We start from the raw sequence: 27,414 nt of genomic DNA on the forward strand, positions 1-27,414 counted from the left end.
GGCGTGCAGAAATATAGTACACTACTGTGCCCTGCAACAGAAGCGCAGATCCGATCTTGGCACAGCCGCCGGCCAACCGCAGCCACCTCCGACGAACGGAATCAGACCGGCGCTCGGAGGTACATCAAGTCGTAAACACAGAGCACTCGCAGCAAAAGCTGAGATAGTGAGTTCCGCATTCCAAATGTTTGCTTCATCGCACATAGTAGCAAGATAAACAGTTCGATTATAATCCACATATAACACAGGGGAAAAAGGGGGAATTTCAGGTGAACTAGCCTACTGATTGAGTTCCCCAGAATCAATTAACCAATCTAAGAAGAGGAAGAATGTCTAAGAAGAGGAAGAATTGGTCCATGCTAAAAGATCAAAACCAAGAGCTGCATTTCGATTCTGCTCCTAGCTACCTACCCGTGGGAAAGAAAGAGAGCTAGGAACAGCTGCTGCTGCATTGCTGCGGATGATGTGATGGTAAACAAACTGTCATTTTTAGGCGGCAGCGGTGGTGGGGTTTTCCGGCTTGCGGAGCAGCACCATGTGCATGGGTGTGAAGATTCCGGTCTCGCCGCCGCGGGTGAGGTGGTGCGCCGTCTCGTAGAGCATCTCGTGCACCTCGGAGACGCCCTTGGGCGCGACGCGCAGCAGGGTGAGCGCCCGGATGAGCAGCGAGTTGCGCCAGTAGGAGAGGCGTCCCATCTTGAGGCGCGTCCACCAGGGGTGCGCCGGCGGCAGCGCGAGGTCGAGCTCCTTGACGACCTCGAAGCCGACTTCTTTAGCGACGGCGGCGATCTCGTCCTGCCGGCGGAGGCCCGGGAGCGCGTCGCCGCGCTCGATGCCGTGGATGGCCTCGACGTGGTCCGGGTCGTCGGCGCGGTAGAGCGGGGTGGTGACCCACTCGTAGGAGACGTAGAGGCCGGCGGGCTTGAGCACGCGGAAGACCTCGCCGTAGACGTCGCGCAGGCTGGGCGCGTGGCAGGTGGCCTCGATGGAGTATGCGGCGTCGAAGGAGGCGTCCGGGAAGGGCATGGCCATGAAGTTGCCGCACACCACCTCGCAGCGCGCGTCGAGGCCGGCCTTGCGGTTGTGCGCGCGGGCGCGGTTGACCTGGTACTCGTTGATGGTGATGCCGACGACGTGGGAGCCGGAGTGCGCGGCGATGGCGCGCATGGGCCCGCCGACGCCGCAGCCGACGTCGAGCAGGCGGTGGGTGGGTTTGGCCTGGAGCAGGTCGGCGACGCGCTCCTCGTGGACCCGCGTGGCGTCGCGGTGCGAGCGGCCCGGGAGGGAGGGGGAGAAGTGGAAGGACTGGCCCCAGCCCCACTCGTAGATGTCGGTGACGAGGTTGTAGAAGGTGTCGACGAAAGCCGGCACCTTGTCGGCGGTGGCGGCGGCGGCCGTGTCCTTGGGGCTGCGGAAGAAGGACCAGTACTGGGAGTACCTGTCCCCGACCTTGTCGTCGGCGATGGATCCCATCTGGAGGTCGACGGCGCGCTTGCCCTGCACCTCGGCGGCGCCCATGACCCAGACGAACCAGTAGACGAGCGCGAAGCCGGCGGCGGCCAGCGTCCATGCCATGGTGGCCGGCTCCATCTCCCCCGATCTAGGGGGAGTGAGGTGAGGTGAGGAGAGAAGGGGTGGACTGGCGAGGAGAAAGCGGCGGGTCAAGATGTGTCCGTCCTGAGATGGCGATCTGGGTCTGAATGCGAGAGATTTATGCCCAGCTGCAGCTGGATTCGAAACGGGGAGTGGAGAAGAGATGATGCCGTTGCCGATTTCAGATCTGGATTCTGGACTGCTCAGCTCGACCCGGGGGGCCGTGTTTCTGCTCGCGGCTTGCCGAGAAAAACACGTCAGTCACACACGAATCGCTAGTGGCGTTGGACTTGGGCTGGACCACTGGAGATTGTTTAGACGTAGCCTGTATATTTTTTTCAACTTATTTTTTTCTGATTTTTTTAAAACAGAAAATAGTTACGGTCAGCTTTAAATTAAATTAATAAAGGCACCAACGACCAACGTTACAAGGTGCTGACAAGAACAACACCCAAAATCCGAGAATTACAGTGCAAACAAGATGTAGCAAAACACGCAGCCTGCAAGTGCCTCCTTTGGTTCGAGGGCATTGTACGATTAGACAATGGAACCCAAAGGAAAGCTGGCAAAAGTCGTCTCTCCAAGAAACTGCTCTCCTCTTCGTCCTCCCTCTCCGCCCCCCACCCTCTTCTGCTCGTTGACCCGACGAGACCGGGCCGAACCCAACCCTTCTCCGGCGGCGCTGCCAGCCGGAGATGGGGAGGGGGAGGCGCCGGTGATGTACATAGGTCTAGGTTTTATGTTGTCGGCAGCTTGCCGAGGTCTTGGAGTCAAGTTTCAGATCTTAGGGGCAAGATCTGGAGCAGATGGTGGTGGTGGCGGCGCGGCAAGGAGCTCCGGCGGCCGGAGACGGCAGCCCTGGACCATCCCCCATGGATCTCCGTCAATAAGCCCAGGGTTTGCTCTCTATCCTTGATCTCCATCCTTTCTCTGTTTGTCCTCCTTCCACCGGCCGGCCATGGTGGTGAGGGGTGGGGGAGACGAATTGAGGTCGGTGGAGTGTTGGAGAGGAGCAGGGGATCTCTTTCCCTGGTGCCTTGGTGCGGCACCGGTGACTGGCCGAGGATATGTGATGTCAAGCCCCTATGGTTGGGGATGGAATCATATGCTCCTATTGCCAAGCCCCTCAGCAATAAGCACTGCTGGATGCAAAGATGTGTCCTTGACATCCTCGACATTGACCTGGCCGGCCGTGGAGGCGAGGAGGAAGATGAAGATGGCGGCGATGGTGGCATCTTTGTTGGTCCTTTCCAGAGGTGGGAAGCAATTTTCTTGAGCAGATCTAAGGCCACTCCATGGCCTATCCAATTGTCGGCGTTGGATTCCGGCGAATCAACCTCCGTTGCGAGGTCCTTACTGAGGTTTGCAGTCGCATACTACGGCTGCATAGAGGCAAGTGGTTTCGTCCCCGCCTCTTCGCATGACGGTGACGTAGCAGACCTCTGGCTCGACGGCGGGGAAAGAGAAGGACCTGATTGCATTTCATCATCTCTCAGTGAGGTCTTTCTGCAAATGCTAGGGACCTATATGTGCATTTAGATCTTATGGGGTCCTTTGTAATATTTTGTACCTCCTCCGTTTCGATTTAATGAGAAGCTTCCTCGCCCTTTGGGGCACTCCTTGTTCAAAAAAAAATTAGACAATGGAACGCTCACCCTAGAGATCAAATTGCAGCCGATAGCAGGACAACCGTAGAAGAGGAGATTCTAAGCAACTCGGTCGCTGACAAAGGGTTAACCTTATCAATGCCCATGATAATGGAATTGGGATTCTAGGAAGGAGGATACTCGCGAATCAACAAACCGGTCAGCCAAACTAGGCAACCGATGAAAAGTATGATTAAGGGCAAATCGCCGAGATTGTATTGTATGGAAACTAGGGTTACAGGGTGTTGCGTCTGGTTGAATATGTCCTCCCTCGGTGGCCCCTCCTAGCCCTTATGTAGCGGGTTAGGTCTCAAAGTCCACCTCGAGATCGTTTACATGATATATGTCGGTTTACCCCATATGGCCTAGCTTTCCAATTTTACATAGCACCAAGATCTTCGGCTTCATACAGATTTCTTCATGGGCTTTTCCATATTTCTTCATGGGCTTTGTACCAAGACCCGATGTGGCATACCCATGTCAGTAGCCGCCGAGGCTCCACTCGAGTCGTAGACTCGGGTCGAGTCTCGAAACCTTCGACTTCTTATCCTTTTGTACATGAAAAGCCAATACTTCATTATTTTTTGTGCAGATGAATACTTTAATCATAGGGATGTTTGGGAACAAGCCTGATGCATCCGAAAGATCGGGAATCAGTTAATTGCCTGAGCAAATACAATTAAACCTACTTCAAACTCGAGTCCCCTGTCACGAATCTAGAAAACTGGTGTAATTCAGCCCGAGACACGGAGGACTTATCCAGTTCTGAATTCCAGCAAATGTTAATTAAAGGTACCTGACACGTCCGTTAGGATTTTTCATCACATCGACAACGATGTGGATATTTCTAGAAGACCGCAGTTTGCCGTGGTGCTTGGTCTCACATGACGAATCCTGATGGTCTTACCTTCATGCTTAAGCATGGCATCTAGATGCTCAGTACGACGCGGCCCATGGATTATTTATTTATCGGATGTTGTGGTTTGCTGTTGGATTACCCAAAATTGTCGGGTTGAACTCATTTTGAATGCATACACTCCCGATGGGAGTAGAGGACAAAGTAATGTTCCTTAAGTGTTTACCACTTGAACATGTATTCAAAGCTTTACGCCATCTCCTTTGTTTCATTCTTGTATTTTCCACATCCTCATTTTCTATCAGGTGCACATTCAGCGCTCTCAATGGGAGTAGCCCCCGAGGCTATACTTGAGTATGTGTAGTTGAGTACATGCTCGAAGTATGTATGTTCACTTCATGCGGAATCTTAATATTTTAATCAGGTGCGCATTCAGCGCTCCCGATGGGAGTAGCCCCCGAGGCTATGCATGAGTACTTGTATCGAGGATAGGCTCAAAAATCCTGCACGAGAAACAATTCAAATATATATGAAACACTTACTTGTGCTCCTCGACGTTGTTGATTCTATCGGGTGCACGGTCAGCGCTCACGATGAGAGTATCCCCGAGTCTATGCTCGAGTATGCGTACTCGAGCATAGGCTAAAAAAGCCTCTTCGAAAAATCCTCACTTCCTCCAAGTACACGTTCAACACTTTCGATGGGAGTAGACTTATGAAATGTTCACCCAATGATTTTTCTTGTTTCCCTTGAAGTTTGAACAAGCCATTGTAGGGATTCGTAGCATAGAAAACAAAAAAATCCTACCGCAAGAACAAATAACAAGCCAAGATCTAATCTAGTAGATGGTAGCAACGAGGTGAAGATCATCATACCCTTGAAGATCGCTAAGCGTTAACGAGATAAATCTCGTGGTTGATGTAGTCGATCACTTGCTGCTTGCAAAAGCGCGTAGAAGATCTTGACGGTGCCACAATCGGGAATCACCTCCGCACTCGGTCACACGTTCGGTGTTGATGACGACGTCCTTCTCCCCGTTCCAGCGGGCAGCGGATGTAGTAGATCATCCTCGGAATCCCTCCAGCACAACGGCGTGGTGACAGTGGTGGTGGAGATCTCCGGCAGCGCTTCGCCGTAAGAACCGTGAGAGAAGATGGAGGAGGGAGTGGCTAGGGTTTGGGAGAGGGGGGCACTTGGGGCGCCGACCTTGGGTGCGACCGTCCCCCTCCCCTCTCCCTCTCTTTATATAGGTGGAACCTCCTAGGATTTCCCCAAAACCAATTTAAAGTCCAACTCCGAAAACTTCCATAAGGGGAAAACCTAGGGGAAGTGGGATTGCTCCCTTTCCTTATCCTTTGGCCGGCCAAGGTTGTGGATTCCACCATGGATTCCACCTTCCCTTTTGGTTGGCCGGCTAGGGTTGGTGGAGTCCATCCGGGACCCCACCTTTCATAGTGATTTATTCTGGAAGCTTCTAGAACATTCTAGCGCCTTCCATAAATGCACCAGATCATTTCCAAACTTGGAAAGTGACGTCCTATATATGAATCTTATTCTCCGAACCATTCCGGAACTCCTCGTGATGTCCTGGATCCTATCCGAGACTCCGAACAACATTCGAAATCCATTCCATATTCCATATCTACTTAAAACGACATCAAACCTTAAGTGTGTCCCCAACGGTTCGAGAACTATGAGAACATGATCGAGAATCTTCTCCGATCAATAACTAATAGCGGGACCTAGAGATCCATAATAGCTCCCACATATTCAACGATGACTTCGTGATCGAAATAACCATTTACATAAAATAACAATTCCCTTTGTCTCGCGATATTTTACTTATCCGAAGTTTGATCGTCGGTATCTCCATACCTAGTTCAACCTCGTTACCAATAAGTACTCTTTACTCGTATCGTGATATGATATCCCTTGTGAACCAGTCACATGCTTGCAAGCTAATTCGATGTCATTTCACCGAGAGGGCCCAGAGTATATCTATCCGTCATTAGGATGGACAAATCCCACTATTGATCCACGTGCCTCAACCCTATATTTTTAGAACACTTAATGACATCTTTATAACAACCCATTTATGAAGTTGTGTTTGGTGTCATCAAAACATCCATCCGGTGTAGGTGATTAACATGATCTCATTGTCGAAGGATTAAGTTACTATGTATTTTAAATCTTGAAGCACAACGAACTAAATGACTTGATCATATGCTACGCTTACTATGTGTATATGTCCATCACATCATTCACCCAATGATATGACATTGTTATTAATAACATCCAATGTTCATGATCATGAAACTATGATCATCTATTAATCAACAAGCTAGTTTAACAAGAGGCTTACTATGGACTCTTTTATGTTTACAAAACACACATGTATTAATATTTCCGGTTAATAAAATTATAGCATGGGATGCAAACATTTATCATAAATATAAAGATATAATAATAACCACTTTATTATTGCCTCTTGAGCATATCTCCAACAACCAAGACATCATTGCTGACGAAGATGGCGTGTTCGACTGCACCCTGTCAAGATGCTTGATATGACTAGTCATTTTGTGGGCCCGCCTCATGATGATGAGCGGTGGCATGTGCCACGTCATTTGATTTGACTCCCACGACCGTGGGAGAAACGAAATGATGGACACACGGTGCAGTAATTTCCTCGTTTTCCGCAGCTTGTGGAGTTACTGCGGTAACTTCCGCTATTTTTGGACACGTGGTGCCCTAGATCTGCTCCATGTGAACCGTTGCTTGAAATCGGACGGTGCTCTGATGCATGTAAAATGCATACATGAACCTTGTTCTTTATCATATTGAATTCCCACATATTTGCAACATATATGATGATAATACCATATTTTACATTGATTTATGGGGATTCCCATCACGAGTGCCACACACGTGAGCCAGTTAGCTGTATGGCAGACTGGTACAACTCGATAAGAGGGGAACCAACCATCACCCAAGGTCATGGTTCAGGTAGGAGGAGGACCACGCGGCCTGGGTTGGTCTGGCTTCGTTTGCCGCCTGCTACACGCATGAGTCGTAACATTGTCACGACTCCACGCGCCAGAGGCGACCCGGCACATGAGCATACCACAACATGAGCCAAACACGTAATAGAGTGCAGAGGATCCGGATCACCCAAATCTTACATGCCGCACCCACAGAAAATGGCGTGAGACTTAAAATTAGAGAAAAATCGGGTGCTAGACAGCCTAGCATATAGTATTTGTGTGTAACTTAACCTAGTCCATGTATGAATTTGCTATCCAGTGGCAAGCCTTACTCTACGCAAACATGTGAGTACTTATAGTGCCTAATCGTCCTAAGAATGTGGGAATGTACACACATCTAATGTGTCCATGATCTACCCCATGTGATTCCGCCTAGTTCACACTAAGCGTACTATGCACACACAAAACCAAGATGTGAGAAACCACACAAAACCAACAAGTAAATCTATTGTAGAGAAGGAATCAACTCTAAAATTCATATATGAATAAGCGTGTATTCATGCTCATATTGTACAGATTTCGCAAAAAAGATTGTATCTAAGAGATTTTAGAACAGGGCCTTACCCCAGGAACCAAGGATCTAGAAGTCACCAACGGAGAATTCCCGCCTTCGAGTTCCCCTAACCACCCCCCATGGCTCTTCGTCCTTGAACTCGATGCTCTCCAACTCTCCATGTCTTTGTTGCCGATCTCCTTGCACTCGTGCACGAGTCTCTCTCTCTCTCTCTCTCTCTCTCTCTCTCTCTCTCTCTCTCTCTCTCTCTCTCTCTCTCTCTCTCTCTCTCACCGATCTCCTACCTTCAAGCGAGATATAAAGGGGTAAGAATGGGGAACGAGAATGGACAGAAGGGGTGTGTGTACCGAGATTCAAAATCATCTCCACAGACACGTGCCAAGTGGACCTCTTAGGTGGAAATCTGACGTGACAGGATCGTGAGACACACACTTGACCAACGGCCAGAAAACAAAGGCTCGCTGGAGCAAACCGGATGCAATTTTTAGCATTAGGGTTATTTGGAAACAAAAAATATTTATGATTCTTAGCATGGAAATAAATTATGGTAAGAAACAAATCGTATTACCATTGGAAACAATTTCTTATATGGAAACAGATTACAAACAAATGGTTTGGCTCGTCAAATTAACTTGGTATAGTATAACTAGCACAATACCCGTGCTTTGCTACGGGATATATATCATATATCTGAGCCTACTTGATAAGATATGTTGACATGGTCGATTCCAATTCAGTGGCACCACACCCAGCTAAGGACAAGGCTTCACAAATTTTTTTTTTGGCGAAATCGATCGATCCACATAAATATGCCAAGATAGTAATTCGTTTATCGGGTTTAAAGTAGAGAAATAAATCTTTAATAATCTGCAGTAAGTTTTATTTTTCTGATACAAATAAATTAGGAATAAGATCCATACTATGTCATTTTTCATTTATAAAGTGATAAAGAGATATTTACAGGGCTAGAGTTCAGATAGTGTCAAGCCATGCTTGCATTCCCTCAATTAGTTTAAATTTGATGTACTTTTTTTAAATATTTATTAATAAAGCAACTTTTAATTTACCCAATTTCTTATACTTCTTTTTATTTGTTATTTTCTCTTTTATATTTATTTGTTAATAACTTCTTGTTGCTACTAAGCAAGCACGCAACATATTGCTCCCTATTTATTTGAAACATATTATTACATAGTTTATTATAAAAAGTAAAATTTAGCGAGTATTATGTATCAGTAAATAAGCATGTCATGTACATGCATGGAATGTGATTTTTTTTTCAACCTGTTGGAAAACAGTGGTTGATGCTCGTTTTCGTCCCGGTGACCATATTTTCGAGCATACCCGTACTATGCATCACCCACGTTTGATTTTCCCGTGAATTTTGCTGCTTGTCAGTTTGTCATGAAAATAATTATTTCTGAAGCGACCGAGCAGAACAATGCTAGCGCCTCAAGAAGTCCTAGAGTACATTCGGGGAAAAGCACCGCAGCTTCATGTGCAGGGCGGTGGCGAGGAGCAGTTTGAGCTGTGGGGACATCATCAGCTCGACGAACGACCTCTTGCGGCATAGCCTCCCAGCAGGGCGTCGTTTATGGTGGCCATGTAGACGCCAGTAGAGCCGATGGTGACGACCGAGCACACCCAGCCCGGGCATGCATGCTGTCTCCATATCGAACGCCTCCAGGCCGCCATTACTATACCAGACCAGAGTGCACCGGTTCTCAATGCCGAGCCGCAAGACAGCAGCACAACGTTCGCTAAGAGGGCGGAGCTAGAGGCCACGGCAAGGAGTAGGACGTCCAGTGGCGGCGTCAATTGACGGTGTGCAGGTATTGGTAGTTTCCATGGTGGTCGATCTCGTCGATCTCACTTCACCGTATATGTACAAGGAAAACCAGGGGAGCATTGTTGAAGTGTATAAGTGAATTGCCTAGTCTTTTTTCTATTAGTTCGAACTTTTGGTTGCGTTGGCTAGTGGATGAAGCTTGACACGGTATCAGAGGCCAGAGTCTCTAGTTTGAGTCCTGGCTTTCGTAATTTATCCTAAAATTGTTGTTTCCCTCTCGGAGTCCATTTATATGCCTCTTGAGCTATACCTCTGAGTCTTTCCACATGTTGACTTGTCTCCCGTCACCGTGAGGGGGATGTTTAAAAAGGCTCGATGAATTGCCTAGCCCTTTTTTATCAGTTCGAAATTTTGGTTGCGTTGACTAGTGCATGAAACTTGATAATTAGAACGTGCGTGAAGGAAAGAACGTGCTCCACGCGGAGTTGTTTTCTTCACGGATACGTGCGGGACGAGGAGGTTCGCTCCATCCGGTTTTTTCTCACTCGGGAGAAGGAAGGCAAATCCTGACGATTGAATTATGTACGACCACCACACATCTAGCAAACCAATAATAGTACGTAGTAAAGACTCAAACGATCGTGGGCCGCTGATGGATTTGGTGATGAATTCGGTATTAAATACCTGATCTTTGGCCCGAGCAAAATTAGCGATGGCCAAAAAACAGACGTACCACGGTTGCTTAGCAATTTAGGGCATCCGTTTGCGTCCGTGGAAACCGAAAATGCGTCTGGGTCCTGCTTCAACGAGGCGACGCAAAATGATCGGTCGTCTGCGGCGATGTAAATCTGGACCCAATATGCGTCAGGTTTGCGTCTTCGCGGACGCGACGAGCGTCATCCTTTTCTTACCCGATCCCGCAAGTCAGGGATAGCGAAAATCGACCGCTTCGATTTGCTTTTTTTCCCTCTTCTTTGCTGCCCTAGTGCGACGCCACCACTCAACCCCACCTGCCGCCGCCCCGCCGCACCGCTGTAGTGCACGCCGTCCGCTCGGTTCTCACCGCACTGGAGAACTGGATCTCAGTCGGGGTAGGCTCTAGCGCGCACCTGTCGCCTGTTTTGGGGCCAAACTTTGCCGGTTGCGCCGCCCGGCCTCGCCGCCCACGACCTGTTCGGTCAATTACGCTGATAGGTTTCTTACTCGTGTTTTCGGCACTATTGTGCACGGCCATTGATCCGCAGTTCCTACCCACGCAGATGGACATGTGACAGATGTTGGACAAGTTCCGTGCGGAGGTCGTTGACTCCTCTTTCGACGAGGAGTCCGATCAGTCGACGCAGACAATGGCTACTGATGCGGCCTCTATCCTCCACGAGTACAATTCAAGCAAGACACCGGTGCCCGGGGCTCTGTGAAGGGCCGGTCAAAAAACCTGTCGCGCAACAGAGTGGAAGGTCACCTCCGGCTCCAAAAGGACTACTTCCACCGCACCAATCCGGTGTACAAGGAAGAAATGTCCCGGCGCCGGTACAGGATGTCAAGGGACCTGTTCATGGTCATTTTACGGGCGTCAGAAACTACGACCCCTATTTCCAATGCAGGCCCGATGCAACAGGTGCGCTAGGCTTCACCTCCTACCAAAAATGCTCCGCATTTATTCGCATGCTATCATATGGAATTGCTGTTGATATATTAGATGAGTATCTTCGAATGGGTGAGAGCACCTGCATTGAGTCCATGTACAGGTTCTGCCGACCCGTGATTGCCGTGTTCGGACAACATTACTGTAGAGAGCCAACTGTTGAGGATACAAGGCGGCTGTTGTCTATCAACGAGTCTAGAGGGTTCGCAGGAATGATTGGCATCATAGATTGCATGCACTAGGAGTGGAAGAACTGTCCATTTGGATGGCAGGGTCAGTACATCGGGCATGCGGAGGGACGGACTGTCATTCTTGAAGCCGTCATATCTCAAGATTTATGGATTTGGCATTTATTCTTTGGCATGACCAGTTCCAACAACGACATCAATGTGTTGCACCGATCACCGGTTTTCAACAGGCTTATGGAAGGCAAAACTCCCCGGGTGAGCTACGAGGTCAATGGGAATACATATGACAATCCATATTATCTTTGCTGATGGCATCTACCCTGACTGAGCCATACCGGTGAAGATTGTCCGTAATCCAAACTCGGAGAAGACGAGGAGGTTTGCCATATGCAAGAGGCTTGCAGGAAAAATGTGGAGAGAGGATTTGGTGTGCTCCAAGCTCGGTGGGCCATTGTCCATCACCCGCAAGAACATGGTCGCTCAAGACCATGCGTGAGGTGATGACATGCTGCGTGATAATGCACAAAACGACCGTCCTGATAATGAGCACCACTGAGATTTCCAAGCTGAGCTGGTTGAGTCAATCCCTGGGGCATTATCTTAGGAGGACTATCTGCATATGAATGTAGAAGTCACTGATGAGGCCGTGTGCAAACACCTGCAAACGAATCTGATTGAGCATCAGTAAACATTGGCTGGCCATGCAGACATTGCCTAGAGGAATACCGTCTTATTTTCATGTAGAGTTTTAAATTGGATGTAATAACTATGACTTCGTTGAAATTGTTTATTTGTTGTTTTAAAACATCCCAATTCATGCCGACGCGCAAATACGTTGGGCCGCTGGAGGCACCCAGCCGCAACGAACACGCAAACAAAAACGGTCATTTTCGTGTTCGCATGGCTACAGAAACGGACGGACGTGGACAATTTAAGCATCCAAAATGGGTTCTTTTGTGGTACCCCTAAATAAATGACAGCCCTTCATTCTCGAACATCCAATGGCCAAAAACGTTTCATACCACTGCCCAAAACTGCCCAGGTATGTTACATACCGCTGCCAATTTTCACACGTTCCAGGAAAAAAACATAGACGGGCCCGGCCCAACTGAGGAGCCCCAACCCAATACTGGTCGAGGCCCAACATCCGCCGATCAAAGCGGGTAAGGGGAGTGTCGTATCCCTCTCAGATGCAGAGGTGCCGGGGAGTTGCTTTCTGCCGACCTGGTCGGCGGAAACAAGCCACCGCACCCCCCATGGACAGGCAGCAGTTTCATGGGCCGGCCCATTAGGTACACTTTTTCTTTTCTTTGTTTTGTTTTTGCATTTTTAAATCTTCACGTATTTTTGGAAAACCAAAATAATTTTTGGGGTTTCTTAAAAAATATTTGAACGTTTTTCAAATCTGAACAAATTCAAAAATTAAACATTTATTTAAAATATAGATAATTTTAAATCCCGAACATTTTTAAATTTTTTAACAAATTTGAAAAGTGAACAAATTTCAGATTTTGAACAGATTTCTAAATTTGAACGAATATCTTTTTTTCCCAAAATTTGAACATTTTTCGAAAATGAACATATTTTAAATTTGAATATTTTTCGATTATGAACATTTTTCGTATACGAACAATTTTTCGCTTTGAACATTTTTTGTTTTGAACACTTTTCAAGTTTGAACGTTTTCCGAATTCGAACTATTTTCAAATTTAAACTTTTTCGATTTTGAACAAAAAGAAAATAAACAGAAAAGAAAAGGAAACAAAAAAGAAAACAGAAAAAAGAAAAAACAGAAACAGAAAACGAAAAAAAGAAAAAGAAAAAGGGAAAATGGGCCAGGCCCAATACCCGACCAGGGTGTGCGGTGCCGGGTAGGCACCGACCTGGTCGGTGTATAGGGTTTCCCAGAGGTGCCGCCGCCGCCAATCTCTCTCCGTTCCCCAACTCCGGCTCATCCGCCCCCTGGCACGACGGCGTGAGGTAGACCTACCACCGTCCACGACCCCTTCCCCAATACTGTCCGGGCGGCGGCGGCCTTGGCCCTTGGCTTCGGCGTGGATCCAAGATCAACCACCCCATCCTCGTCGCTCGCCCGTGACAGCCAGGCTCCTCCAACGCATGCCGCAGCGGCACGAGGAAAATATACAAGCGCGCTAAGAGCAGCCTGTAGGAAGCTCGTGCCAGTACGCGGCGGGTGTTGGTTGGCGCTTGCAGGCTGTTCAACCTGTTCTCTGAAGACTTCAGTATCAACCTTATTGCAGTGGATTCTCCACCTCTCCAATCAGTTGGGCCTGGATGTTTGACATTTTGTACTGACGGTGGTAAGTTTGGTACTGGTGGGTGAGGTATCAGGCCATTCCATCTTCTTTTCTCTGGATGTATTTATTATATTATTACATGGCTTTCTTTTTTCTATTGCCTCACTACTTGTCAAGTCTTTTTTACTTGCATAGCTTCGATATTGAGTTATGACATATTATACTCTTCTGAATATCATTAGAATTCTCAGTTCTGACATGTCATGTAAGGAATATATGCATCTTTGCTATGCGGAAAACTGAAGCAAATTTCATTTGCAAGAATGTTTCTATGGGCTTGTGCGAATATGAGACGTTGAATGACTAGTTTTGCAAGATGACATTTGGAATGTTTTTGTATCTCGTTTCAATGAAAAAGGTATACCACATTGATCCAGAAAAAGAAGTTCTTTTGCTTATAGTGACAAGTGGTATTTACTGAATGACATAATTGCCGATATTTAGCACCTCATCCGAACTTGTAGAAAGTTCTTTTGTCCATTGGTCTTGAAAACATGTGACTTGTATGGAATTGGTAGATTCATGGTTGGGAAGTTGAGATTGTTAGAACTAAATATCTGGCTACCAATACTGAAGCAGGGCCAATTATATTTCTATTTCATGCTCTGCCAAGACACTGCCTACTATAATTTTTCCGTTCGTTGTAAAGCAGGGCCATTTCTTCGCTTGAAATTTTATTTGGAAGGTATGGAGAACAACAGATGGAAAAAAGAAGAATATATTGTGCAGTTGCAGCTAAAGATGATTCATACAATTGCATTGCTTGCTGCTCTGTTCATAAGAATGTACTTTGTGTTGAACTTAGGTGTTTATCCCCATGCTGTCATTTATTTCAGTTTTTGATTGGAGGTGCTTTATACAGCGGAAAAAAGATGGTAAAATAATTGCTATTGATGTATGCACTATAAATGGCGAGGTTTTTGGTCCTCACTATGCTGGTGTTATATGGAGAAGTGCTTTTCACATAGACTATACTGGTCTTGATAATAACAACTAAATGTGCCATGTGCCTAGCAGTAGTATTTACCACTGTGCAAGGTCCACTTCAGATTGAGGTGATAATGTGTATCATGTTTTCTCGTTATCCCCTAAGCACAAGTGCAAGCAGGAGTACAATCTCCATCTGCACGTGAAGGAGGTCATTGACGCGGCCCTTTGATGATGGAGGGCACCAATTTCTACCGTTGACGATGACGAAGACCTAAGCGGCAAGCACAAGTTTAAGACCTGGAACGGTAAAGATCGACAGCGTACATCCTGGTCTTCATGGAATTTGCTGTGATTACCTTCTCTCTGGTGTTCACTTCAGTTTGTAATATTTCATACTGCCTGTTTATGGAGTTCGGTACTACTTGCGTTTAAATCAATTTGTCATTCTCTTTTATTGAGAAATCTGGCAGCTAAGTTATTTATCTTGTTTGATTCAGAAAATCTTGTCATTTAATAAACAAATTGGAAACTCTTTGTCCTTCTTTGGAAATAGCTTTTTTTCTTCGAATTTTACTTTGGAAATAGTTCAGTTGCAAATGGCACATGTGAGAACTTCACTTCTATAATATGTACTTATTTGCTCGATCAGATTAGTGGTACCAATCCCAAAAAGGAGCAGGTTTATCTTGTCAAAAAGCATGTAAAGAACCAGGCATTGGCGAGCGAACTAAAAATTTGCAATGTGAAAATCAGTCTAGTCGATGTTTAAGTGTTGGTAGCGATGGCGATAATCCAGGAATATGCTACACACCGACATACTTCCAGGATATGAGTATCAGAGTAGTATGTGTGGTGAAACATCTGGTCAGACTTACGAAAGAGAATATATCGAAAATGGTTCAGTGCCAATGTATAACATGTATTTACTCACAGAGACATCTTCCTTTTGTTTACTCTAATTAAACATAACATTATGCTAACTCTTCTACGCCAGTGTATCCACTGAAAACATGAGCAGAAAATCAAAGTTTTCAATTCCAAGTGTACGCCTGAAAATGTTGAAACCAAGACAGATAAGTCTTTCCAGAAGTAAACTAGATGGCAGATTCAATAAGTACAGTTTCACATCCAGACTGCCTTGTCACTCATGAAATGAACATCACTCCAGAGAAGGCTAAATTTAAACAGTAACTCGTATATAAGGATTAGAAGACAATTCACATAGTATTGACCAAGGTGACGTAGACTTGGTTAAACAATCTAAAGGTTCAGATTGTACATGCTATTTATGTCTTGTTTCATCATGGGCTAGCGGTTTCCATTCAATCATCTTCACATCTTGCAGGTGTCACCATACGTCCAAAGATTGGGGTTTACAAATTGCAAGCACATACGCAACAACTTCCCTATACAAAGTTCCATAAACCAAGAGAGAGACCAGCAGCAATCTCACAAATGAAAACCACACTGAAGTGTGTAACATCACTGCTACCATATCCCCTTGATACAGAAGCCCTTGTTACACTAACTTGAGACTGACAAACACTTGAGAACCCCGTGAGGAGCAGCATCCATCCAGTCAATGTACATGTATGAAAATGAGTTAATATATTAGCATCCATACATCAGCATCTTAACTCTCACATTATCACTGGACAAATCATGGACTAAACGAAACCGAACAACACTGATGCCCATAAATCTTACAGAAAGTAATAGTGCTGCACTTCCAAAAGAAATTGCATCGCAGACATAAAGGAAACCAAAACAAAATATTGTCTATCAGTTGATACCTTTTTCCTCAAATCACAAACCACCTGTTATATGTATAAACTAAAGAGACAACGAGTAAGAGCCTATGGAGTTCTCTTTTTGGTTCAGTTCTTTTTGATGGCCAGATTATATTAGCAGTTAGCAAAGGAACTTTAGAATATGCTCAGAGGGGTTCCTCTTCGGTCCAGCAAACAGGCGATGCAGGACCTGGCCGATCCGGTGAGTTGATGGCGGCAGCGGTCGCCCTCGATGCAGGAGTACGGGGTGTCGATGGCGGCGCCGACGATCGCTTCGATGCAGAACCGCGGGGAGTCGATGGCGGCAACGTCGCCTTCGTTGCAGGAGGACAGGGTCTGGATGGCGGCGGCGGTGGTCGCCTCGATGCAGGAGGAGAGGGTCTGGATGGCGGCGCCGGCGGTCGCCTCGATGCAGGAGGAAGGGGTCTCTGGCGGCGCCGGCGGTAGCTCTGCATGCAGGACGACTGGGTGTGGATGATGGCGGTGGCTTTTGTGACGTACGACCTGGGCCAATTGGGGACGGCCTCAATACTAGTAAATCTTTTTTTTTCATAATCTATGTGTTTGTTGGGCTGTTGGACCTAATCTAAATCGCTTAATCCTGACCGTTGCCTAAATCATACCTCTCTCCTTCTAAAAGGTACTGTAAAAGAAACCTCCAAAATACGTTGCCTCGCTGGAGATACCCCTAGTTGTAAAGAAGATTTGGATTTGGAAGCGGGAAGGCTAAGAACATCTCCAGTCGCGTCCCCCAAAGGGATTTGGGGGACGCCGACCAAAAAAGCGTCCCAGTCGCATGCCCCAAAGGCCGCTTCGCTCCGGACGTCCCTCAAATCTTGTCCGGCGTCCCTAGCCCATCCCCTGTGTATAGAGTCTCCATCGGGGACGCCGGACACGGTTTTTACACTTGCTTTTTGTTTGGAGGTCGCGTTTGGGGGACATGGCTAGGAAAGGGACCTTCTCCAAACGAAAATTTCGTCTGGACGTCCCTCAAACGAAAATTCGGCGCTATTGCCGGACGTGTTTGGGGGATGTGACTGGAGATGCTCTAAAAGAGGAAGAATAACGGAGAAATGTTTTTTCCAGCGAGGATAGCTGAAGGTGAACCGAGCAGCCCTCACCTTCCCCTCCTGTGAACGGCCGCCGCCACCGAACCCTGACCAGCCATGGCCCCGCCGCAGAAAAAGAGCTCCCGACAGTCCGCTCCTACCACCATACTCGCCCTCAGCGACGACCTCCTGCGCGAGGTGTTCCTCCGCCTCCCCTCCCTCCCGAGCCTCGTCCGCGCCGCTCTCGCCTGCCCCGCCTTCCTCCGCGCCGTCCGTTCGTCCCCCGCCTTCCGCCGCCGCTTCCGCGACCTCCACTCGCCCACCATCCTCGGCGCATTTCTCGTCGACGAAGACACCCCCATGTCCACCTTCGCGCCCGTCCGTCTCCGCGACCGGCGCTCCGACCCGGACCACGCCGCCGCCCTCCGCGGCCTCGATGCCTTCCTTACCCGTCTTCCTGATGCCATCGACGTCAAAAAGGACGACGGCGAGGACGCTGAAGACGAAGAAAGTGTCGAAGACGAGGACGGCCCCGTGGCCGAGTGGACAATGTCTGCGTGCTGCGATGGGTACGTCCTTCTCGTCACGCCGCAATGGAACACCAAGAAGGTGGCCGTCTACGATCCCCTCACAGGGGCCCTGCATCTCTTCCCCGGCCCGCCCGATGAGGTGTTCGGCGGACAATCCGAATACACCGCAGCTGAGTTCCACGTGATCCCCTCCGAAGCCGATGACCGGTCGTTTCGCGTGCTCTGCGTCCCCAAGGAAGATGGGGGAAAGCAGATCGCCATCTTGTCACCCGACACCAGGGAGTGGCAGATTTCCCCAACACCGTGGAGCCTCCAGGATGCAGACAATGTTAAGCTAGCGAGGAACGGGCTCGTTTACTGGGCATCTTCAGACCAAGACAGTATCCCTGTGCTGAACACTGCAACAATGCAATTCTCCCAAACTGGCATGCCGCCAACTGTGCCTTCCTGTGTCTTAGGTGAGACCAAGGATGGGAATCTCTGTTTGGCTCGCGCATATGACGATAACCTTGAGCTGTTGGTTTGGGTCCTAAGAGCCGGCGTCGATAAATGGAGGAACAGGGCATTTCAGATGGTGGATGCGAATGCGATGGATAAGCTCGCTCTGAACATTGTAGACGAGTGTCCTTCGCTGAATGTCGTGGCTATTGTCACTGGCGTCGTGTATTTGACTATTCATCAGAACCAGCCTCCTAACTGGCTCATATCCTTCTGCATTGAAACAAGGGAGCTACAGAAGCTCTGCCGGATCACTACCTCCGAGTTCTGCTATCCCTACATCATGGCGTGGCCTCCCTCTTTGTTACCCAGGAAGGTGACCTCTTGACTCCAACTCTCATAACTTGTTAATGTGTTCTCTGTATATTATCTTTTGTTAATTCGTGATGACGTCTTGTCATGGCTCTATAGATCGAGTCTTGGTTAGATTTATTAACTATTGAATAAATCGTTGCAAGATACTCATGTATGTTATTGAGAACAAGCAAGTGCGTATGTACTAGGCCTATGCCAGGGCTCTCCACGATAGCGATTTTTACTGTGCCGCACCGAAGGAAAAAAAAAGGACCGCATCGAGCCCCTCTTCTTCGTTGGAAAGAAATCAAGAGAAAGGGACTTGCATCGAGCCACACGCCATCCTCTTCCCAATGCGATCTCCTTCTCGTGGAGCCTCACGCGGTGACGCCATCCTCTCTCGCCTCCTGCCCTTCTCCCTTTCTCTGATAGGGTTGGTCTGCATCCACCTCGGGACAGTGGGACGGCATCCGGGAATCATAGGCGAAGTAGCAGCGGCGGTAGCCGGAGGAAGAGGAGAAGCGCCGGTGATTCGATGGCATCCGGCTGCGGGCTCCTGATGTTGCCTCCCATCGCCGTTCACGCTGCCCTTATCTCTTCTCCATACTACAGAGGAGGAGCCTAGGGCTGTAGATGCCGGGGCGCTGAGAACCACCGTCGATGGTGGCGAGGCAGAGCCGCACATTCACGCCAACCAAGCACTCTCTCTCGGCATCGTTCATCCTCCGCTGCACCGACCAGGTCCTCATCCACCCACCTGTGCGTCTCTTTCATCGTTGCCCTGGACCCTTTGCTTTAGGTCTGACCTTGCGCTCTTCTTCCTGTTGTCTGTGTCTCATTTCTACAGCACAAGCCCATCTTCCCATGATAGAGGGGGAGATTGATAGAGGAAGGGGAGGCATGAGCAAGAGGAGTAGAGGATATCGAACCACCCCATCCTCTTTTCCTTCCAGCGGAAGTCACTGCCGTTGTTTCTTCGATCCGATGGTATTAGTGCCTCTTCTTCACTGGGCACTGTTTTTATCCTTTAGAATCTGATGGAATTTTGATTCTTTTGTTTTGAATTGAATGTGTTATTTGTAAATTTGCAAGAATTAATTAGTCAATATGTTTAAACCTACAATCTTGTGGCAACGAAATGAGAAATTCTAGGTGGAATGCCTCGCTTGGGCACTCTTATTGTTGTATTTGACATATGATATATACTGCAGGTGTATTACAGATCTTATGACCATTGCTGTCTTTTATTTGACGATCTATGCATTTTACTAATACTTTGTCCCTTATCACCCTTCTGTTTCCATTGGTTTGTATGTGCAATCCATGCTTTGGTTTCTATTGGCTTGGTGTGAAAGATGCTTGATATATCCCAGGTCAAGAATTACTGCCGTGTGTTAGTGGATGCTTGAAGTATAGGAGGATTTTGACAACAATAATGGTTTGTAGTTATGCGACTTCATCTCTTTCTCTAATATAAAGCACAAATGTACATGGTTGGTGCATTGCATAATAGTCTGTAGTACTGCTGCTTAATGATGTTGGTTCTAAGAACGGAGATTAATCTGAGACACATGCTTTTGGTAATAACAATCATTGATGTAAAAAAAATTCTTGCTATTAGTAACTGATAGTTGCATGTTTATTTTTGCTAAATTCTGGATTGTGATATCTTTGTGCCGAAAAGATATGGCAAATAGGAAAGCACCAGTTACTGATAAGAACACATATTCCACTTATTAGTTGCTTTGATTTTCCTATGTGTACTTCCTTTTCTTATTATCTTTTTAATTACTATTCAGAGAAGGGTTAGTGCTTGTAGAAGGATAGAATATAGGTTTCATGATGGACTATGCTTTCTATTATGTGATAAAGTGGGATCTGAATATTAGCTGAAGCTTTCGTGCTCATAGAATCTTGTCGTTCCATCTGTGTATACATTTCAGCATGTATAAATCTCTTTATATTAGTTAGCATTTTTTCTTGTCATTCGAATAATCACCATACTATTTTCAGCCCGATGGAATCCATTTTACGGAGTTTCTTCTCTTTGTAGCTTTGAAATATATAATAAGGTGAATGGTGCAAAATATGGTCGTGTAACAACAATTCGATTTTCTCGGCTGCCAAAACTGTGGGGTTTGCTGTCTCTTAGCATTGTCTTTAGAGGTATAACAAATATCAATTCGGAACGTCAAGATCTATACCACACATACAACCACTGAGGCTGCCAAGGTTCCTCGCCTCTGTGGTCCCCTCCTCAAGGCTAATGCACGCTGTCCAAGAACTTTGAGGTTCGTGCTCAAGTTCGTGCTCCACCTCTGGTTCCATGTTTCTCTGATGTTCGTGTTATTTTGATTTGGTTGTGCAGAAGAAATTATACTAGCTTAGCTGAATGTATTGTCTAGCTTCTCATTTGCCAATGTCACCATGATTTATGCATTTAGGTGACTGAATTCATATTAATATTCTTTGTCCCTGGAGAGATCAAGACATAGTATATTGAGTAATGATTCAGTTCATAGCAACACCCAGCCTGTAAGTGCCTGTTTCCCTCCTGTAAGTTTTTTCTTTTGTAAATTTCTCTTGGTCAATGTGACTTCCAGGCTTCATGTTTTAGAGGTGCATCCGTATTGCAGTCAATACTCTTCTGATATGTCAAATTTAATTGACCCTTTTCTGTTGTTCCTTTTCTATGACTGATCATGTGCAAACTGTTTCTTGATAAAAGGAGGAATCAGACTCTAATTGTCTCTTGCTACTGTACTGATTAGAGACATGTACGTTGCAAAAGAACACCATATATTGGGTTCTATCCTATGGTAGGTTTGTAGGTGAGTTTCTTTTCAAATTGTGAGTCGAAATATAAGAACAATGAATATTTTGCGAGTACCTGAATTGATCTTTAATCAGATTTATTAGATGACTATTGGGGAATAGCATAGGAAGACCCTGGACATTCAGAATTGAAGAAATCATACTTTGGGTTGAAGAAACTTCTAAAGAAGACCAAGAGCGTGAGTTTTGTTTGGTAATTTATTTCTGTCGGTTAATTTGGAATTCACTAAACTGTAATAATAAAATAAATGGTGTGCATGTAGGCTGAAGATAATGCTGCCAAGAGTAAGTTACGCGTGGCTGCTAGCAATCCCGGCCATGCTTTGTACAACGGACATCTTTATCTTGGTGTATGCAAGATTTTGGTTAAACTTGGAAGAGGTAGTGAGGCAATCAATGGCTGTACAAAAGCACTCAGGATAGATGAAGAACTTGTCGATGCATAGGAACTACCTGCTCGCAATAATTGAGCATATGCATAGTAGCTATTTTTTATGTTCCCACTACCTGTCCATATTAAACTCTAGCATCGTGAATTTTTGGACCGTGCACAAAACGACAGCGTTTTGCACTTCCCTATGCTTGGTTAATATATTTAGAGTGCATAAGTAAATCACAATAGATACGATAATCTCCAATTCTTTAGTGGAGTTATGTCTGTAAATCACAAACGAATGAACTTACTCATTATGCCAGGTTTTGTAAGCCTGTTACTGTGGCTGTTTGTTGTATGACACCCTTCATACTTGTTGCAGAGAGGTGAAGCTACACTTTCTACAGAAGATTGGAAGGTGTGATTATCTAAAAGAGGCTGTCCAGAAGCCACCACAGGTGAATTTTGTGCAATCTTGCTTTGCTGTTTTGAATATATGATCATGAAAGCTGAAAAGCAGCATACAATAGGCTGGTGCTTGCAGTGGCACCGAGATAAAAACCAGGAGAACTGAAGTGGAAGCAGAAAACATGTTTGAGAGATCGTGGCATATGAGGTATGAGTCCGTATAAAAAGAAACATATTTGAAGAAACATAAATGCAGAAATTTTGAATCAAGTGCTTTACTTAGATGTTTTTTCTTTCAAATTATGTGAATAAACAATGCATATGCAAGTGCTCAGTGACGAAGACAGTGCCAAGGACAGGATCTAGATGGGATGGGTGGAGTTGGTGTTGGCGGCGGATTCATTTATTCTTCTTTTTTATACTAAAGCGATCTTGCTGCTTGGGAACAAGGCTGATTTGTTGCTCCACTCCTTGGCTCTTCATGTCGGCTCTTTGTTTGTGATCAGTAAAATGTATACTGCTGGAGAACATCGGCCGAAACATATTATGTTATTGCAGGCTGATCAGATGGGCTTCCACAATAAGGATGGCAATTATCCTAAGAAGAGGTGCCTGATTGTTACTTTTCTGTTTAGGTCACGTTTCTATCTGCTCCTGTTCTTGTTTACTTATGTTTCTTCCACTTTGGTAGCAAGCTCCTAGCCAATGTTGGCGACATGGCCTCAGTATCCGCAAGTTCCAAATCTTGGCTATGCCGAGCAAGAAGCCGCTGGCTGGAAATAAGGGAGGTTAGTTCCATGCATGTTTAGTGACTTACAACCGTCTATGAAAGGTATCTGCATAGGATCATTTGCTGGTTCTCTACCTTATCCTGTATTTTTTTGCCGTTGTAAATGCTCATGTGGATCTTCCTTTCTCTGGTTATAGGGGCCAATCCATCTAGGTGTTGTCGCACGCTCCTTTTGCCATACATGCCTTTTATATGTCTGCGAATTATGCATATGGTCATGTCTAAATGGTGATGGGTAATATATACTATTGAATTGTATTGAAGTATAGCTTCTTTATCTGCAAAACGAAATACATAAGACGTATTGCTAGACTCACACTGCCACTTGTTCTCTGTGAAGTACTCCCTCGTCTCGAAAAGATGTTGTAGATTTATCTAAATTTATTCAAATTTAGATAAATCTGCGGTATCTTTTTAAGGACGGAGGAAGTAGTTTATTTTGTGTAAGTGATCAATTATATGAAAACAGGCTTGATACCACACAATATCTGGTGAAATTGAAACCCCTGGACATATGAAATGATACGACTGCATGCATGTTGTCTTAGTAGATTAGATCGCCATCCCTATATATTCAACAGAGTGAAAAAAAGATAGGCAGTGGAGGACCAATCTGGTATCATGATATTGAGATTGGTTTGCAGATGACCAGCGAGGATGCGCCCCATGGGGCGCCCCAGCCTCTAGTATATCATTGAATGACGTCCACCAGGCTCGAACAGATTAGTAGTCCATATACTTTCACAATAAATAAATGACTGGCACCAAAGTTTGGCAGGAAATACCAGATGCTGTCCAATGTCCTATGACACCCAAAATGTATTCTGCCAACATGGATTAGCTGAGGCTCCTTCCTTATGCATTTCGACTCATGGATTCCATTTTTTGTTTATTTCAAACTACTCTTGTGATATTATAGTTTATGATGGATCCAGAGATTTTTTTAATGAGATTCAGTTCGATAGTTTTATTAGTTGATTGTTGAGAATAGTATGCAATGTGGTTCAATGTATGACACCCAAAATGTCAGCCTGCGTGGCTTAGTTGAGTTCCTTCCTTATGCATTTTGTCTTATGGATTCATTTTTATTTCAGACAGCTAGTTATATTATAGTTTGTGATGGACCAAAGATATTATTATTTTGAATGAAATGATGTGGCTTAATGGGAAGAAACCCTCAACGATGTTATATTACTAGCAGATCGTGTATGACACCGCATTTGCGAACACGGAGGCTCGAGTGCGGGCAGGCGAGGATGCGTCATCCCGTCCTAGCCACCCGGGCTAAGTCTAGTTTACTTCTTTTCTTGTAATGAAATAAAATGCAATGTTTTTATTTGTTGAGTGTTAGCCCGTGGAGTTAGCATGTTGTTCTTAAGACGATTTTCAGTTAGAAAGTTATTCTCTGCACTGAAAGTATACGATAGCGGCAACGCTGTCAAAGGTGGTGATATAACCTGTAGACTGTAGTTCGAAAGCTGAATGGTGAAAGCACTCCCAAACCTAGAGAGACAAAATGTGTAAAAAACTAGGTTTGATTCCTAATCAACCGAACCAGATGCAGGATCCAAAGTATTCGCCTTTGGTCCGGCTCAGACGAACGAGGGATCATATACTGCCTATCGCTAGTCACAACGAAAGATTTCTACTTGATAGCTATATCTCACCCCATAAAAAAGTACTTCTTTATCTCAAAAATATGAACCGTCCACTGTCGATGGACTTCTTGCTCTGTTTCTTGGTCAAAAGATCAACATTCTGGATTGAATTCTTTTGTCTTGAATATATGCCCTTCTTGGTTTGTTATTGAGAAACTTAACCAAATTAACGGTCAACATTCCCTGGATCATGTGATAATTGGAATAACTTTGTCCTGCCAGCTGGCTTCTTTGATCAGTCTCAGCCTTGTATCACAGCTTCACACAAGTGACTGTTCTGAAGATCAATATTATGGGTCAACTATTGTAGATCTTAGTATAAACATACTATAGTTGCGAAGCCAATAGTTTTGAACCTTCTTTCTTCTTTTGATCACATTGTTGCATAAACATGTGTAAGCTGTATTTTTTCTTCAGCACCATAGAGTTTTGCAACATTCAAATGTTGGTCATTTTTCTTTTTATAAGATTATCTCGATTTAAAATTCTGCAATGCACAAGTAACTGCTAGCCAATATTAATGTTATGATTTAACCATGGCCCAACACTTACACTGCATTCGGGGAATTGAGAAGAGATCTATATTGCTTTTTTTGGCAGTCCTACCCTTGTCTCTACCATCTCTATGAGTAATAGCATTTTAATCTGCCACTAATACAGATCAACTGAGTTCAAAGTTCTGCAAAAGTCAAGATACATATGCCCTCATGCACAAGTATATTTAGAGAAATTATCGTTTATAGCCTTGTTATATATATACTCCGTATTATATTATGTATAGCTGACATGTCACTTCTTGCTTCCGAGGAGTATTCTCTATCTATCTACAATATTTCTAAATTCTTGAGTGGAAACTCACCATTTTCTCATTTGCAAGATTCTTCATCAGTTCTCGTGTCTACCGTGTGTACAAATATCATCGAATAGCTTTCTGTCCTCTATTACCCCCTTTGCAGAAAATGGTTTATAGTGTAAATGCAAAGAAGCTTGCCTACCCTAACAATATATCTGTAGTTTCCAATATGCTTGGGATAGTTTCGCAGAAGGTACTAATGGCAAGATCAGATTATGTAAAGTTGGGCAGAAGGTACAGACGACAAGATTAGTTGATAATTGACGTAGATGAAATCAGCTATATATATTTTTTCCATCACTTATCTCAAGTATTTGTAGTTAACATGTAAAAGGTTGCCCACCAATCTGGAGCAGTTCCGGATTTGGAAATGTATTTATGTAGTAGTCACAGTGTGAAGCTGAGAACTAATGCTCCAACTTTACATTTTTAATGAAATGTAATGTATATTTGGAGCAGTATGGATGCCTCAAGAAACTTGATGGCCATGTTAATATTTTCTTTCTTGCACAAGCAGCATATTTTAGGGTGGCTGATTGCTCAACATTTGTTTTGCAGACAACCGCCTTATCCAGTTAAAAGTATGACTGAGCTGCCCGAAACTACATAGCTTGAATGGTTAGAAACTGGAATGCAAGGTTACTGTAGGTGCTACAGCATGCTGGTCTTGTTGATCCACAAGGAGAATCTGAACTATCTTCAGCTATAACTTGTATCTGTTTGTGGAACTTCCTTAGAACTGTCAAGCGGCAAGCAAATATGTAATGATGCCATGATGTTGTTGAACTATCTTCAGCTATAACTTGTATCTGTTTGTGGAACTTCCTTAGAACTTCAATGAAACAACGGATGATGATGTTGAAGCTCCATACTTTCGTCTATAACAGCTTAAGTGCTACTTTCTTGTTTTTGAGCTTGCAAATTATCTCCCACCAGATATTACACTGGTGCTTCTACTTTGTTTGGGATGGGTGGTTTTTGACAGGTTTGTGTGAAACTGTTGATGAACACCCCTACTTGAGTGTCATTGGAAGTTTGGAACAAGATGAGTTATCTTTGTTTTGAAGAGCCGAATACCTGTAACCAAAATTGCGCAAGTATGCTGGGATATGTATCCGCATCTGCCGCACGATTCTAGCAGTAACCTGGGTAGAAATTTAGCATGGTGGAAGTTCTAGAGTTTAAGTTCGAAATGCCACTGCAAAATACGAAACACATTGTTCTGGAGACTGACTTGTAGGCATGATAACAACTTTCACCGCTCTGAACTCCGTTCTATCATAGGTGAAACCAAGGAGATTAGTGGATGTTTTATTATCTTTCTTTTTCATTTTCTCCATAGATCTACTAATATAGCAGCTGAATTGTGTGCAAAAGATGCTTCTCATAGCAGGCAAGGGAACTCGTGGCTGCGTATCCCTCCAAACTTTATCTGTAATACAACTGCCTGTATCAATTATAATTCTATACTACTCCTATCAATGAATGGAATCTCCATTGAATCGCTAAAAATTAAAATAAAATGCGAACAGTAATACCCTTTTTTTTATGGAACAGCAATACTAAGCCCGTCGGCCAAGTACTCTTTTTTTTTTAATGCGAACAGTAATCTCCATTGTTGCATACTGGGCCGGTTGCTTGCTTCTTATGGGCTCGCTTGAAACAAAATAAAGCCGCCTCCTTTCCTCATTCCCAGTGTCGCGACATCCGACATGGCCTCTCAGCTGCCGCCGCCGCCTCCGCTCAAGAAAAAATCCCCGCCACCGCCAGCCGCTCCCACCACCATAAGCGACCTCGGCGACGACCTCCTGCG

At 45.3% G+C, this 27,414-nt stretch overlaps 2 protein-coding genes and 2 long non-coding RNA genes across 4 annotated transcripts; 3 read left to right on the forward strand and 1 right to left on the reverse strand.

The window, feature by feature from the left end:
• Positions 1-206: 206 nt before the first annotated feature.
• LOC124649479 (24-methylenesterol C-methyltransferase 2-like) lies at positions 207-1,773 on the reverse strand. Its single transcript, XM_047189103.1, has one exon. It carries the CDS (start codon positions 1,588-1,590, stop codon positions 490-492), a length of 1,101 nt encoding a protein of 366 aa, XP_047045059.1. The 5' UTR covers positions 1,591-1,773; the 3' UTR covers positions 207-489.
• An 11,424-nt stretch (positions 1,774-13,197) lies between these two features.
• LOC124708788 lies at positions 13,198-15,005 on the forward strand. Its single transcript, XR_007005324.1, has 2 exons — positions 13,198-13,596; positions 14,246-15,005. It is a non-coding gene; the product is annotated as an uncharacterized LOC124708788 (long non-coding RNA).
• Positions 15,006-17,479: 2,474 nt separating this feature from the next.
• Positions 17,480-26,463, forward strand: LOC124647731. Its single transcript, XM_047187618.1, has 3 exons — positions 17,480-17,857; positions 17,906-18,706; positions 26,160-26,463. The coding sequence occupies exons 1-3, from the start codon at positions 17,480-17,482 to the stop codon at positions 26,178-26,180; spliced, it is 1,200 nt and encodes a 399-aa protein (XP_047043574.1). The 3' UTR covers positions 26,181-26,463.
• Positions 22,650-23,327, forward strand: LOC124649184. Its single transcript, XR_006986556.1, has 3 exons — positions 22,650-22,908; positions 22,992-23,132; positions 23,228-23,327. It is a non-coding gene; the product is annotated as an uncharacterized LOC124649184 (long non-coding RNA).
• Positions 26,464-27,414: the final 951 nt, after the last annotated feature.

The sequence above is a fragment of the Lolium rigidum genome, chromosome 4, assembly GCF_022539505.1.
Source record: "Lolium rigidum isolate FL_2022 chromosome 4, APGP_CSIRO_Lrig_0.1, whole genome shotgun sequence".
In the NCBI taxonomy this organism is placed as follows: Eukaryota; Viridiplantae; Streptophyta; class Magnoliopsida; order Poales; family Poaceae; genus Lolium; species Lolium rigidum.